This window comes from Lineus longissimus, chromosome 11 (genome assembly GCF_910592395.1).
Source record: "Lineus longissimus chromosome 11, tnLinLong1.2, whole genome shotgun sequence".
NCBI lineage: Eukaryota > Metazoa > Nemertea > Pilidiophora > Heteronemertea > Lineidae > Lineus > Lineus longissimus.
This window is the reverse complement of record NC_088318.1, coordinates 16,120,471-16,137,043: the sequence shown is the minus strand read 5'-3', so window position 1 is coordinate 16,137,043 and position 16,573 is coordinate 16,120,471. Positions and strand designations below refer to the sequence as shown.

The 16,573-nt window shown below is 39.8% G+C and overlaps 2 protein-coding genes and 1 long non-coding RNA gene across 4 annotated transcripts; 1 reads left to right on the top strand and 2 right to left on the bottom strand.

Annotated features, from left to right (window-relative positions):
- Positions 1-799: 799 nt before the first annotated feature.
- Positions 800-8,628, bottom strand: LOC135495824 (uncharacterized). Of its 2 annotated transcripts, none has more exons than XR_010448600.1 (8): positions 8,546-8,628; positions 7,590-7,644; positions 7,305-7,364; positions 5,889-6,575; positions 5,223-5,323; positions 4,684-4,808; positions 4,026-4,398; positions 800-2,712 (listed from the first exon to the last, which is right to left on the bottom strand). It is a non-coding gene; the product is annotated as an uncharacterized LOC135495824 (long non-coding RNA). The 2 variants fall into 2 exon arrangements; XR_010448599.1 differs by lacking the exon at positions 8,546-8,628 and adding an exon at positions 7,872-8,183.
- A 254-nt stretch (positions 8,629-8,882) lies between these two features.
- On the top strand, positions 8,883-11,919 carry LOC135495897 (neuroguidin-like). The gene is made up of 9 exons (XM_064784904.1): positions 8,883-8,908; positions 9,176-9,307; positions 9,620-9,757; positions 10,046-10,130; positions 10,393-10,445; positions 10,654-10,750; positions 10,887-11,212; positions 11,554-11,611; positions 11,826-11,919. Exons 1-9 carry the CDS (start codon positions 8,906-8,908, stop codon positions 11,849-11,851), a joined length of 918 nt encoding a protein of 305 aa, XP_064640974.1. The 5' UTR covers positions 8,883-8,905; the 3' UTR covers positions 11,852-11,919.
- A 409-nt stretch (positions 11,920-12,328) lies between these two features.
- LOC135495624 (WD repeat-containing protein 88-like) lies at positions 12,329-16,437 on the bottom strand. Its single transcript, XM_064784434.1, has 9 exons — positions 16,191-16,437; positions 15,240-15,439; positions 14,965-15,028; positions 14,650-14,788; positions 14,268-14,394; positions 13,867-14,051; positions 13,497-13,648; positions 13,166-13,258; positions 12,329-12,960 (listed from the first exon to the last, which is right to left on the bottom strand). The coding sequence occupies exons 1-9, from the start codon at positions 16,335-16,337 to the stop codon at positions 12,769-12,771; spliced, it is 1,299 nt and encodes a 432-aa protein (XP_064640504.1). The 5' UTR covers positions 16,338-16,437; the 3' UTR covers positions 12,329-12,768.
- Positions 16,438-16,573: the final 136 nt, after the last annotated feature.

Here is a 16,573-nt window from a genome sequence, read left to right as displayed (position 1 = left end):
CGTTAAAGAATTACATCTCATGGGCAGAAAGAACGGTAGGGTGGAGTCCTGATGCATCCTGTTGTTGGTCTTTGACTGGAGATCATAATCACTCGGGGTAGTTCTGTGATCCTTTTTTATGATGTGAGCATTTGCACAAAGACTTTGTGGTAGATGCCGCAGGGAGGGACAATGTCACAACGTCTGATGATGCTCCAGGGTAAAATTGATGTGGATGCATGAAATCTCGACCCCTCTACAAAATGAGTAGTCCTTTGTGGACCCAAACTGTTCAAGCGATGCTGCAAGGACAATGTTGCCACCTGTGGACAGCCAATGCTGGTGTTGAACAGATTGTGACATTGTCCCTGGGGGGTTTGAAGCTGAGAAGCGAACATTAACCCCCGATTTCCTCAGAATGAGATTTCGGGGAACACGATAATCTGTATCAAAACAAAGGGACTTTTTTTAGCATGACTAGGATTGTGGTTCGGGGCTTATCTTATAATGAATGCCACTGGTTTTTTACCCAGCATGAAAACAGCTCGAGTGGTAGTGAACTACCATGCAAACAAATATTATGATCAATGGACTCTTCCCCTTGGGTGCAAAGGTCAGTATGCGCTTGTAGTCCAAGACAGTGGTTCTGGTCGTTGCAACCTTATGCATAATCCACTTGGTAAGATGACCTCGGGGGGGGGGGGGGGATTTTTTATTTGACCAATTTTTAAGGTCAATATCTGGTAAGCACAACAGTGGCTCCGATGAAAAGTTTCGATTAGTGATGGTGTGTCAACAGGCGAGTCAATAAGAAAAAAAATTTTTCTCTTTCAAAAAAATTTTATTGCTGTACATTACAAAGAAAACAGATGACGATTTGGAATGTAGTGTAGGAGGAAACCCGCATACCGGGAGAAAACCTACGCAGTCGGAGGGAGTCGCCATCTCCATCACACAGGTGACAGGTGCTTATGTTTGAAATGACTTAATACATTATATATTATAGTTCATACAATGATCGTAGTACATTATTTTTTGGCTGCACCACTCCGAAAGCCCAATACAAGAAGAGGACCGGGAGATATGATAGTTTTTCTATCCCTTTAAGACGTGGTCAACTTCTTTACAAGATGTCACAAAGAAACACTGATAAGTGTCCTTGCAACACAATGCTAAATTGAGATCAAAAACAATAGACTCAACTACATGTACTCCACCACAATGGTTTGAGTTAGCACTAAAACCTCTCCATGCATTCATCATGTTTATAATACATGAATAGCTATTGTATTAAAACCTATTGTTCATGCCTTCAGGTGAGCCATGTGAGCTAACAATAGATTTGGTCACTGCTGATGATTTGAATAACAAAGGAACCACATTTGTCATGGCCACTGGACAGAGCTGGCTGCCACTTAGCATAACAAAGGGAGCAGTTATGACAAGTCGTTTGCATGACAAAAGAGGTGACCTCGACAGGGCAAAGATTAAAAGTTGGCTTTGCCATACTTTTTGCCAAGTCATGGAGTCTAGATCTCATTAGACATTTTACAAAATATTTACATGCAAGATTTACAAATACATTCATACAGGACAAAAGTTTTAAAACGTCTAAAAGTTGACGTTTTTAAGCTACACTTTTCTCAATCAATTCAGTATCATGTAAAAAATTGTCATCAAGGAACCATTGTGATCACTCATTGCCCAAGGTGATGTACCCATGGACAACATCATCATCAACAATTTGGGGTTCCTGGTAAGCCATAACAAAACATGCATGCATGCCACCATTGTCGAATGACATGCTTTGACAACGGCTCACAGTGTGACCACTAAGGGAAGGATCAGTCTTTAAATTTCGAATAAAACAGTGAGAGTTTTAAATCTGACTGTTTTAGTTCAACTGGAAAGATGTTTTGGTATTTCTTCAAGGAGGAAATTCAAATTCAACAATTCACTGTTGGTCATTTGTCTCGAGCATGATAGTACATGTATTGAGCAACTGAACCAGCCAGTGTGATGTAAGGTCATGGGCATCAGAGCCCAGGCCATGTCAGTTGATTCTGTGGTACTGATGAGATTGAGAAACAGTATGAAAGGCCTACAGTTCCATCAGACACATGTGTTCTTGTTTCGTGGGGTCAGCGAAACAAGAACACATGGACCCCATGTCAAAAGTGATGGATATACCAGTAAATATCTGATGAATTCGGTGATTTTTAAGCATACAAATAACTTTTGCCTGAAAAGAATTTCAGGGTCCTCATCTGGCAGCTGTTGGCTTCTCTGGTAGCCACAAACAACCCATCCCCCAAATTGTTATTCCTTCTTATCTTAAGAACAAAACTTAGCTTGAAAATTATTTTGTTTGGGTTCTGGAGCAACTTATCATTGGCTCCCTTGTTAGCCATAAACAAGCCATAATGATAATTTCAATCCCTTCTTTGAAAAGTGTAAGATTTTGAACCATGGCACAAGTCATGATCATAACCAAACATAGATTAAAACAATCTATGCTTGTCATAAGCAGAGTAAATATTTGCCTTCTCACCATCAGAAAAATTTGAATTTTCATTAAATCACCTTTCAATCAGATATTTTGATAAAACGATAAAGCCTACGGTGACAAAATACAATCTAACCGTCGTACTGTTACTTGACGGCGATGGGAGCATGGTTGGGATGTGCTGGGTCAACAACATCCTTCTCCCTTCTGTGGGATGGCTCATCATGCTGAAAAGAAAAAGACAACATAAAATTAAGGTTGTTCATTCATGCTCAAGTTGATAATTCAATGTCAAGGGGCCGGGCCATTGTGCTGACCGTATAATCTTGTGGTAGTAGACAATTCATGCTGGTTAAGAAAAGTGCTATAGGTTTCAGACGAAGAACTTTTCGAAAACATCTTCTCTATTAAACCTTCATTTAGGACTCTCACGCTGAGCGCTGCTTTGGATGAGCAAGAGACACAAATCTGTGTTCCTCCCCGACATGCCTGATTTCATTACAATGACTAATTCTATCCTTAATCAGCAGTTTCAGAGGGAGGTAAAGGACTAGAATTTGGGAAGTTTTGTCAAAAGGGCGGTTTGGTTAAGGAGCATTTTCCAAGTCATTATTTTGAGCCGAGGTTTAGCTCCACCCTTGTGGTTTTGGTTAGTCAATCAATACCGACATTGCACCAACCCAAGCGGCCTAACCATAACCGCTGAACTCAAAACGAGGCTTTGTTGGCACATGGTGCATTTACACAAGTGCGGTTCATTCTAAATCCAGGTATTTTAGAATACTAACAACGCGATTTTCATCAGAATTGCACAGATGATAGTTTTAACCATTCTTTATATTGAGTGCAAAAAGGTGTTGCCATAATACTGCTTATGTAATAAAACAACACACTTTTACTTTTATTTAATACTTGCGACCAGACCCTGACCATCACTACCAAAGGGTTTCTACCGAGTCTTTAGCTATTGTTTATCAGCAACAGTTGATATTCATGCTCATTACAAATAAGTGCCTGGGCAGCTTTCCAAAGAGGAATCAAAAGGCAGCCGCAAGGTAGGCAAGATAAGTTTAACACAAAGTCACCAATAAGGGTCTCTCACCTCTCAGAGTATGTCCAAACTATTCACGCTGTATGAGGGATACATTTAGTGCTGAATATAACCTGACCCAGTGCTCTTACTTTGCATATTAGTCACCTGAAGATGGCCAATTTTACCCCCCCCCCCCCCCCTCCTGCTTATAGTCCCCCTTCAACGTGATTAAAGCCTTTGATTTTGCATGTACATAACTAAATTATCCTGTTTACAACCAAGAACATTCTTTATCGTCCAGTTCTTTTTGCAACATTTTATTGTTTTACTAATTGAGATTGGTCCAAACTATCATCACCGCGAGTTTGATGAAAATTGCACTGTAATTGGTGTCGCAAAAATAACATTTGAAAATTGTTCCTCAACAGAGAGCTCACGATCTCTAAATCAGGCCAATGGCTATACCTAAGGGCATTTAAAAAACTGAAATTGATTTGTTTATATTACCGTGTGATGGCATCCTTCCGTAGGTATGAGATAGGCTGTCCTCATGGTGGCTGCAGGGTATCATGTCAGGACTCTATGTCCGTAGCTTTCTGTAAGTCCAGAGAGTCCCTTTCGAGTTAAGATTGTCATTCTAGTCAATTAGAATATTGTCATAATAGTCTATTAGAATGACGGACATTTAAGTGTCCTTCCCATCCACACAGTAAACATGTTCCCTTCTTCATCTTAGCGAAGGTTCTCCTTGAATTGGTCTGTCAAGGCATCGTTTGCTGAACTGTGGTTCATCAATCCTGCACATGGATATCCCTCAGCGCAACCATTCGATCCACTGAATCCACTCGAATCTCTGTCGTCTGCCCGTATCTGTGAGCGACTGGAAAACAAAATTTAAGGTTACTCCATTATTCTACCATGATTGATGCATGTGCCGTAGGGCCTTTCATTCAGTTTTATCAAATTTACCAGTTAATTTTCTAAAAGGCTTAGAATACTGACGACCACAACGCTAGAGTACTTGACACTTGATTAGCAATTCAATTCCAAACTGAGGTTGCTCGTGCAGTTTGAAGATAAAATCAACCATTTTGCGACTTGATGAAACGAACTCAGCCCATGGCGTGTTCACCCATTTACCGTCTTGTCATCTGTTTATATTTACCATATATGCATTGGATTCCTTTGTCATCCAAAATCGTTGAGAGTCACATCTACCATAGCACGAATTGTAGACTGTGGTTGAGTGGTTGGATCTTCTCGACAGCCATCATCTCAATCTGCAGAGGGCTAGATAACAGGAAAAATACATTCAAGGACCCATCTCAAAATGAATAGATTGAAACCAAAAGATTTTCTTCTTTTCATATGGGCGAGATGGTTGTCAGTTGACAGCGTTTTCTTGGGAATAAAATGCTGACCGGCAAACTCTTTGGCAGGCGTAATCTTCATGAATCCTGGCCAATTTCATTTGTTGAAGACATGAAGACAGAGTCTTCAGTTTTTAGTCATAATATTAATAAGGGGGTAGAGGGTTCACAGAAAAGAAATAATTTCTTTTGGCTTCAGTCTATTTGGGATGATTCCTATGTATAAGTTGACATTAATTTCAATGACACCCTTTAAGTTCTACTTCTTTTTTTATTATTTTTCTCTGATCGACTCCTAATTATTTGGTCGTCAAGATTCAGATCAAAATTTCACCCTGTAGACTGCAATATCGTCTTTTGTGTCCCTTGTCCCTGTGTCCCTTGTCCCTGTGTCCCTTGTCCTTGTGGCCCTTGTACAATGTTGGCTCGGGCTGCCTAAAAAGAATCATAAATTTTGTTGAGGGGTTTATCTAATTTCTGTGTGTTTCTACTGCATGCTGCGTTCACACTGAATCCGATTTAAAACTGTTTTCCAGAGAGCACTCTCCAGAATACGAATTGGCTACACCAGTTTCGAAACGGCTGCACCACACTTGGCCTAATGCGCATGCAATTCGATTTGAAAAGTGCAACTCTTGCCACGTATTGTAGTAACGTGCCTTTCGCGGATGAGTGTCCCTGCCCTTTGTTGTAATTAGTAGATAATCAAGACAGAACACAAGCTTGTGTGCATGACCCCTGTCAACGGACTGTTTTGATATGTATTAACGCGCACACCACAAGTTTTAATGAGAATCAGTCAATACGAATTCAACAAAGCACATTCAATTGCATTCTTGAACAAATTGGTTGAAGAGGTTTCAAAACAGATTGAACAGAATTGAGTGCAGCACCCCAATACGTATAAAGTTGAAATTGTACGACAGATTGATACTTTTTTCAGAGTTATTTTGACATCTTCTTTTAATCCAGACATAACTGACGACTAAGTGATGCTTACCCTGTATGGCTCCAACATTGGCAGCAACATCTTCTTGTGTTCCATCCAGTGTCTTCTCGGCTGACGAGTTGGAGGCCGGCTCTCCTTCTTCATCGCCGTCTTGTCGATTTCAGGGGGTGTATATTATTAGCTTTGTGAGGCACAAGGAGGTGAAGAACACTGTTGTTATCCAAAGAGCCCAATGTCTTCGTTATATGTACTAAACAGGTTCAGCACAAGTCCCACACGGACACGCCTGACATTTCATCCGACGAAATTCCGCAGGTTAACAACAGGTCTTAACCCCAGTCATTCCATCCCCCTCGAGATCAGGTAGGGGATCGCTGGCCAGCTATTGCTTACTATTGTTAACAGTCGTAAGACTTATCCCGCCAACACTCTAAAACAAGGGGACCAATTGAATGACTAGCGACACGCAACTGTTTATTCCCCCCATCAATCAACCACAATGACTCAAAGGGAACACGTACTTTGAACCTAAGTCCATGTCATCACCGTCGAAACTTAGATGAGGACCGCAGAACAAAGTGGCAAGCATGCCTGGGACCCAGCCACCGCGCTTTGGACATGAGATGAGATAGACTCAAGTCGCCAGTCACGATAACCAAATACACCAAGCGTACAGCTTGAATCGAACCCAATCTATCATCGTCATTGGTCACCTGGCCTGGCCTGGACAACTGAAAGCTGAATAGGTTCAAATAGATGATAAGCAGGAAACAAAAGAATAACAACTATAATAGCTAGATAACTACGATAGCTAGATAACTACGATAACTACTCTAACAACTAGAATAACAACAATAGCTACAAAATGAGCAAGTCGGTCATCAGACACACTTCCAACTCTCACAACAGTCACCATAGTCTCTCCCCCCCGCCCCACATGACCTCCCGCACCCTTTTCCTATCCCGTCTCAAACACACACACACACACACACACAAAACATCTTACTATGGTTACAACTTTTGAATAACCCGCCTGATTTGGAGAGAGAAGTGTCACTGTCAATTCATTTTTAATTACATGACCAAAACATGATATGGAAAAATTTGTACCGAATTTATTACGGCATTTTATAAACATTTCTTGGTATAAAAATCTTTCATTTTGAAATTCAAATTATGGATATGTTGAAAGTTTTAATATCTTTGATTAGTTAGGAGAGTGCACATAATAAAGTTGCAATGGCGATAACAGTTAGAATGTGTTTCGTAATTTGTATTCTTCATGCCAAAATAAATTGTTTCATCCTTTTTCCATATAACTCGCCAATTATAAGTCTGGAATATTTTCACTGCCTTGAGGATCTGTGGGAGTCAAGTTACAAGTTTATTTTACCAACAATAACACAGATTTGACAGTGGCACCTCTATTGACAAGGCAGACGAGTCATAACCAGATACTATACCTACCCTTCTTCTTGGAAATCAAACAAGAATCTTCGAATGCAATTGCGGACAAGGTTGTGTCATCTGAAATATTAAATTGGCACAAATGTGTAATAAAATTACAGCATTTCTGCTTGTATTTGTATTAGTACTCAGCAGTCATTATACTAAATGCCGAAAAATAATGGTTGAATCTCAATTTTTCACATGATTTGCTTTCCTTTGGCAGAGGTTGACCTTATTATGGAAATAAATGTGAGCTAGGTCATGGCATATCATGCCGATCCATCGTCGTGCTGATATACATACCCTTGCAAATCATACAAGATTCTTCAGTTGCAATCGCGGAGAGGGTTTTTAGCATCTGGAATGACAAATTGAAACAGATACATAATATCATCAAGTCATGAAAAAAGCAACTTTCAGCCAGATCCAATGAAAGTACCAGATTTTGCCTGATTCTCTCATGCAATGACTCCTAAAAATACATATTTTCCACAAAAAAATAATCAAAGGAAAGTTGGGCTCTCTTCCAAAATCCCTTTTGCCTGTAAAACGATATAATGTCAAGATTTAGTAGGTGACACCCACCTTTTGGAACATTGATGCTGAACACATGTAATTTGGCTATTTCATAATGTTGAAATGAGTCAAAGTGTGCACACCCTGCCAGAAAGAATATTCTGCTTGCACTGCATGCTTGAACTAAGCATTGGAAGGTATAAAATGTGACAGGTAGTGGTTTTATGTAACACACGCAAACTTTCCTTCAAGGTTGACTGAGTCTGTTGTTGCCTTAGATAACCAAACAAAGGTGTCAGATGTAATACACTAATAGGCCGTGAAGCCAGATTGGTAATGAGATTGGCCATAAGCCATGAATAAATAACCTTTTTGATTATTGTGACTTGGGTCTCGTTAGAGAGTTTTTCCCGAATGTACGCGATGATGACGTGCCCCATTAACAGGACGTAACATCTATTTTAAAATGCGTTTCCAAAGTGATTGCATGAGGAAAACCCATTTGTGTCGTATATCACTGGAAACGCCCGATTACCCTGATTCTGCAGGATGTTAAATCAGGCATTTTATTTCTTTAGATAAATCATAAGCGTCGCATTTGCTCCTAGTCCTAGCGCTGTTCACCATCCCAAATGGCAATATTGCCAATTTGGCCGGACAATCACGGAAAACCCCAAATATTATACATTTCTTCCTGAATAATTCTTACAGTGACCATTCTCCCGTGAAAGAAAGTTGCTTACACTACACAAAAATCAAAAAAGAAATCAAGGGTCAACCATTGAACTTTTGAGATATGTTGAATTTTGCACAAATCAGCGAAAAACGCACCGGCATTTCAACACGGGGCCGACGCACATCCCAAGTTCAGTGTACACATACGTCGGCAACAACAATAAAATGCGTAGTTTCTATTTTTAGGTTTTCTGCAAATTTTCCTCCATATTAGAAAAACTAGATGTTTGACCCCCTGTTTTTTTTACTTAATTTTACTGGCCAATAGTTAATCTTTGCTAAAAAAACAGTGGCTCGTGATATTATTCCCAAATAGTTTTTGTGACCTTTAACCTCCGACCTTGACCTTCGATGGTTTCAACTTGAAAATGGTGAGTGTAGTTCTGAAAATGGTAAAGTTGTCACGTTTTCTCTTTATACATGAAGGTCCAAGTATCAAAAGTGCATCAGTGACATAGTTGAGAAATTTATCTTTCCAACGATATGCAGTTTTATGAATATAATGTATCTCATGTCCCTAAAATCACACTTTATAAAGATGGTCCGGTGTCGGAAATTGACCAGGCCGTTTAGTCTTACTACAGGATATTCCAAAAAAACCTGCCTAACGAGACCTAATGAGACCTTGTCTTCTTCAGGCTATGATTGCGAATGATGTGCCGCCTGTCGTCAACACACTGCAAGACATTCAGTCTAAAGTAAATGAAGTGACTGAAAGCATCAAAGCTGTGACAAAGAAAGTGGAGGATGGAGACATTGTCACTGCAAAGGTACAAAAAAGCATTTTTGTAACTGAAAACGAATAACACCCTTTTGATATCACCGAGGTAAAAATGAATTGAAATAACCAATATGCCATCTAAATGTCCTAATTGAGAGGGTCTCTGCTGACTTAGCGGGTAATGGTTGATTTAGACTGACTCTCTCTGCAGTTAGCTTATAAAAAAATACTGTAGTCCGCAGAAAAAAAGTTCTTCTGTAAAATTGCCAAGTATATTGTCTTGGCTCATTCCAGGTAACGTTAAGAGATGAGATTGTTTAAGGACCTGAAATCGTGGTAATCTCCTTTTGTCTTTCCACAGGGTATCAGCTTCCTCGAAGTGAAGTATCATCTTCTACTCAGTTACCTCATCAACCTCACCCACCTCATGCTACAGAAGTCAACTGGGAACCAGATAGAGGGACTGGTTGACATCGAAAGGCTTGTGGAAATTCGAACGGTAAGTCTAAAATCGTTGAAACTGAGTTCCATATTGTTGTCGTGGAGATTGCCTGGCTCAGGAGATGAATCTATTCTGTAATCTGCAGGCCTGAATTGGTGTATCGCTGGGTCAGTATAGTGGTGCCATAAAGAAACACACTACTATCACAGGGAAAATGAAGGAGAATAAGACGCTGCAATGTCTGTAGTTTCAAGAAAAGTATACAACTCTTTGTCTGTGATGTTTGGTCGTTCAAATCACTGGATATCAAGGTTCATTCATGAGTATGTCGCAATGTCTTTCCAGGTTTTGGAGAAAATGCGGCCAATCGACCGGAAGTTAAAATACCAGATAGACAAAGTCATAAAAACTGCTGTTACTGGAGCCCTAGGTGTGTACTGCTTGATTGAAGTTGTTCTGATCAGCAGCCTTGATGTGCTCTCGTTGAGCCTCATTCTCGCTGGAGCATATCTATATTTTAATAATCAAACTGATTCATGCCCAAAAGTATTTGAGTCTGAACTAAATGAAACTATCTGATACAGGAAAATGTTTGGGACATACCAGTGGATTGTATGTTTGCAGAAGAATGAAGTTTTTTTATAAAACTAAAAATACGCAATAATATATTAATATTGAACGTCTCCTTTCAGATAATGACAATCCTCTTAGATTCAAGGCAAATCCTGAAAATATGGTCAGCAAGGTTGGTGTCTTCTTTACTTCTTCTTGATTTTTAAATCAACAATGTAACATGTAATAGTAAAATGTGTTGGTTGCTGAATAGGAATACTGTGTCAAATGCATTTATATCATAGCCAATAAAATAATGTGTTTCTTGGATTTGAATTCATATTTGAAGATTCAGTAATGCTTCCTGTGCATCCCCTCATTGCAATCATTTGGTTTTTCAGTTCGGTGAGGAAGAGAATGAGAGTGGATCAGATGATGATGAGGGAACAAGTAAATCGAAGAAATATGTTCCGCCCAAACTGGCTTCAGTCTATTATGGTAAGTACGCGGCTCATTGGCAGGTTCTCTCTTCTGAGGTCAATGAATTGTTGTACCCGATGAAATGTATAAGTTTTATTAATTGAACAAAAAGTATTTTACATTGGAATTAAAATGCTTTTCGTATGTTTTTCAGATGGTGACGTAACACAGAAGGATCGTGACGAGATGAGACTTGCAAAAGCTCAGAAGAAGGCATTAAGTGCAAGCATCATGGAAGATCTGCGCAATGAGTACCATCACGGACCAGAAGAGGTCGCCAATTCCGCTATCGTTCATTCAAGGAAACGAAAAAATGATATGGAACACCAGCAGAATTACGAAGAGGATAATTTCATTCGTCTGTCAATGACCAAACAGGAAAAGCATGCACAACGACAATCAGAAATGTCATCTGGTATTGATGGTATCACAAAGTTCGGGAGTTTTGGAGCGCTAACGATGACTGCAGCAGATGTTGAGGTAAGTTGATTCCCAATTGTGATTTCTCTTGCGCTAAGATTGTGCTGGGTCATTTGCTTGAAAATGAGGAAACTTCTCCAGGAAACTAGTGCCAAAACATTACCTAGATGCTAGTAACTGGTGACGCTTGACCCACAGTAATGCAGTGAAGATCTCAATAGAGTGTACACAGTGTCAGCTATATCATGAAATCATCTCAAGAGACACATGCAACTCCTGCTGTATAGATTTAATACCAATGTGTAACAAGAGTTTGCAGATCCACTCATGACTGCAGAACCTTTGGCAATTTGCAGCTCATGCACTTTCATACTCATATTTTTATGAATCTTTGTTTCCAGGGTGGTTCTGGACAGAAGAAGAGGAAACGTCTGTCAAAAGGAAAAGGCAGTAAGAAAGGTGAGAAAGAACTCCCAAATTTCCAATTGTCAAAAACTAGCCACCAGAAAAAAAAACAAACATATAAATTTGCCTTGCTCTCGAATTGAGCCTACTTGAGGCGTTTCCTTCTTTATGAGCCTTGAGGTTACAATGTGAAATCTCGAGTTCTGTCTGTCCTTTGTCGATATTTTCAGAAAATGTCTCTAAATCCATACTCCTTATACATTTTCAGGTTCAAAGAAGAAGAGACGATTCTAATAGGACATTTAATCCATGATTTGGCTGTACATTAGATTATCATCATTAAAAGTTGATGTTTTAAAATCTATCTAGAATTGTCTGTTTTATTCATGAAAAACTGCACTTGCTGTGCTGCAGGGATTGATTCTACCTCGCACCTGTAACAACCAAGCAGGACATCCACGCTGTACTAGATTTTGGCTGCCCCTCTTCACTTCAAAACTGAGATTGAGACAGATACATGTAGTGGCCTAATTATCCCTTGTATACAGTAGCAGAACCTCCCTTCAACAGACACCCTTTGGACTTGCAAATGCTGTCGCAAATCAAGGTGTGCAGATTGCCTCAGTCAAATTGGGGAGGAATAAATTCCACCCAAATCCATGTCCTTAATGGAGTTGAGTATAGCTGGCCCTGGCAAGTTGAGATGACAACCCATTAATTTTGCACAGCAGTTTTACTGAGAACAGTTCTATATGAGCAAGCATAACTAAGTTGTGGTACAAATCCTTTATTCATAAGTAATTTCACACATATAAACATATTTACAAAATGTACAGTCAAGAAGAGTACCGAAAAACTGACTCGTTGACAAGCACAGTCGACTGTTCAGGACAAGAATGAAATCATTATGGACGGATTTCTGATCGACAGTACTGTCCAAGACAAGAATGTTATCATTATGGACGGATTTCCGATCGACAGTACTGTCCAAGACAAGAATGTCATCATTATGGACAGATTTCTGATCAGTTGCAGATTCGGGGTACTGTAAACCGTGAAAATCTTTGTGTGTGTTATTTTGGCATGTTTCACGAACTGTGGTAAAGTTGATTTCAAGAGCACTCGCTCCTCGAAAATGGCATGGTTCACAATACGTGTAGATGTTTACTACATAGTTCAATTCTTAATGAAAGAAAAACTAGGCCCTTTTCTCAAAATGTCTCGATATTTGGGCCGTCTTTCGCCGCCTTAGATTCTTGTTCTTCTGGTATTGGCTCGGAGTAATTGATCATGTCATACGTGATTGCCTCTTGACGTTTGGCGAGGCGGCAGAATACACAGATGTTAACCACATCTGCGTCGTCTATTTGGGCCATGGAGAATGGTTTCCCACACTTGAGGCACTAAAAAAGCAGATAAGAATAATTACATGTATGCAACTTGGGAGCTTCGAAACATTGACGACATGAGCTCGCATCTACATGTATAGGCCACATCACACATGTACATGAACTATTTCAGCAAAATGTATTCTTTGAAATCGCTGTCCCATTATATTATGATGTTATCTTTCCCTAGTTTGGTTTACAATGTTATAGAAAACCTCACCTTGGCTATTTTCAGTCCTATCGATCTCTTATTTTCCAGTACAACTGGAATGTGTTCGCTGTGCTCAATGTTCCAAAGACGCACTGTGCTATCCTGCAAATGAATATCGTAAACTTGTATTAAACACATGTTTCATGAAGCTGACAAGAAACCTAGGCCTTAGAATCATGGATAAAATTCCTACCACCACCTCACTACCTGTAAACCCTCACTTCGCCTTGCATGAAAAAGCAAGACGGAGCCAGTAATACAGAACCATCAGAACAGTAGGGCAAAGCAGTTATTCAAGAAAAATTCAGAGGCACCTCGAAGATTTCTTATTTCAGCTAACCTTTGAGCAAGTGACAATCCAGTTATGATCCTTGGAGAAGGCAACATCTTCCACCCAGTCACTGTGACCCTGCAGTTTTAGTTTCTGTACATAGTTCTCAATGTCCCAAACCACAACGCTCTGGTCATATGATCCCGACACCAACAACATACCTGAAATAACAACAAAGACCAAAGCATTATGCATAGTGGAATATAATGGATTAATGCATTGCCTGGTGAAAAAGAGAAGCTCTACGTGCGCGCCTGAAGGCATGAATGATAGGTGATTTGTGCACAGTCTCTATTTATAATGGAGGCCCGGGTTTATCAGTTGAAAACATGCATTACAGGTGACTTCTATCACAAAAACATTCCTAACTCCGACTCACCATTAGAACTAAAAGAACAACAGCTGACCGAGCCTTCGTGTCCCTTGTTGAGCGTCTTGGGGCCCTCAGATCGATACATTCCAGTCGAGATATCCCAGAGCTGTATAGTCTTGTCCCACGACGATGTCGCCAGCCATCGCTCATCTTGACTGAAGCTGGCATCACTTATGGCATTGATGTGGCCCCTAGAAAATAGCAATTTGTGAATATACCGTACCATTCTGGATTTCTTGAAAGGGAAATACCGAAATCACATACTGTAAACCCAGTCAGGAGTCATCACAACTCGATAGGCAAACTGCAATAATACTAACAGTCAGTCACTAATTGATTCAAAACTTCAAACTCCATTGAGAGGAATCCAATTATTTAAAAGAAAAGTTACAGAGTAGTTTACATACTCAAGGGTTAAGGTTGTTTGTTCGCTCTTCATATCGAAGAATTTGGTTGTCTTATCCATTGATGTGGTCACGATTCTGTCATTCATTGGACTAAACTGGCAACTTGTTATGGTACTTTTATGAAGATCTAAAAACAGAGAGAGAAAAAGTTGTAATGAGTAGGGTGAACTGAAAAGATATTCCAGACTTGCGTGACGTTATGTGAAGTAGCTCAACCGTGTCAAGTGATGTATGCTTACAGAGGAATAGCTTTTGCTGATCTAAGCATTGATGGAACAAGAGCCCCGTGGGCCTGATACTCAGCTGATATCATGGTGTACCAGCATCACGGTCAGCCCTTGCATTCATTTTGTGTTTAAATCTTAGAACACAAGTATCAAACCTTTCATTTCTTTGACTACTTTGCCACTCCTTGCATCCCAGACTCGAACTTTGAAGTCCAGGTCAGACCCTGTCACAATCAGACCTCCGTCAGAGGAATAATCACAGCATGTTACAATACCATGATGGTCGCCTGTCCACTGAAATTAGCAATGTCAATTTATGTACGGTATCCAACAAAAATCATCACTTGCAGAAACAAAGGTATCATTCCATTCCTTTACAATCACTACCACTGTGCGAGAAGAAGTGTCAGTTTCAACGTCTTCGGTTCTGGATTAAAATGTAAAATAACTTTTAAAAAGTTAAATCTTACCAATATTTCTCCAGTTTCAACATCCCAAATATTGAGTCTTTTGTCCCAACCACAAGAGGCAAACCTGAAATGAGAAATTATATTAGGTATATGTACTGTGTCATCGCTCGTATAAGCCCATGCTCTTAGTCTTATAAACAACTTTGCACGTGCCCATTATGTTGTATAGTAACTTTAGTTACAAAACTGACCCCAGTTGGATGCTTGGGTAATAATTACGGCCCCAACGCACATTTGATATCAAAGATATAGGGTTAGGGGACAATATTTCTCACCTTGAATTACAGGGACTCATCCTGGCTCCAGAGACGTACTGGACATGACCACTATCATACTTATGTATGAGGGCACCTGTCTCAAAGTCCCAAAGCCGGATGCTTTTATCGTAAGATGCTGATAAAATCTTTTTATCATCAAAACAAAACTGACACGTCTTGACGGCATCTTCATGGCCTCGGAGAACTCGGATTTTAACCTGCAATAATGGATAGAACGACCTATTAATGATAACGTCAACGAGGAGATGATTGATGTGCCCCATGACCCCAGTTTGTTACACAACCTTATCTTATCCTGGTCTGCATAGTGATTTCTAAGTATCTTTTACTATAATTTTATACATTAAAAGGCACCATAGATTTGCCAAATTATTTAAGCTATAAATGATGATAATATCAAATGATGTCGATAATGAAAACAGAAAACAGAAACAATCATAACAGTAACCACAACGATAACAAAATAACAAGGAAATTTAATTATGAATGAATTGTGTATATGTAAGAAGGCCAACTGAACAACCTTGATTGTCGTGTTCTGCGTCAAGCTCAACAGTCCTATGGTTTTTTCAAATTTGCATCCAACTTTATAAGGAGTCTGAAAAATGGGTCAAATCAATATTCACCATGTTAAATTCATACATGTAACTTATTGACAAAAACTGGGAGCAGCTCATGACATGGCTGCGGGTTTTATGGGAGAAGAAGGCATGGTCATATCTTTCAAACAAGCCCAATGACCTGGGACTGGGTGTGGCACTGGCAAGTGAGAATGTACATGCAATTGGCCATAGGGTCCGCATGAAGCGGACAGGTCTGACGGGAAGATTCCCCCACTATGGGGACACCTCGGTAGTTTGTCGACTCTCCTGTCTGAACAAAGTAGAAAGCTTGTTTGATTATTTCATTTTCACGAATGCCTCTTTGATGAGTAAAATTGTGGTATACCTGTGCAAGATCTTGATGTTCCCAGTTTGACATGTTTGACAGCAGCTGATTTTGTTGCGCTTCTTGTTTCTTTAATTCCATGTTTATCTCATGAGTTAATTCCAACGCCAATGGGTCAAGCCCTGCGTTGGGGTCTTTAGGAATCATTCTAGCAAGACAATATGGAAATCGGGCTGAGAAAAGTAGGAAAATTCAGCACTTTTTGACAGGAGTAAACCAGGATTTGTTTACTTGCCGCTATGCCGTAAAGCGGTCGCGCAATGAATCGTTTGACGACATCAGACTCCAAATTCTACTTACAAAGATACTGCGGATGCATCACTGACCGACAGGTAAATCTCTCTGCCATTTTTACCGCCATCTTGTGGAAAAATATGCACGTC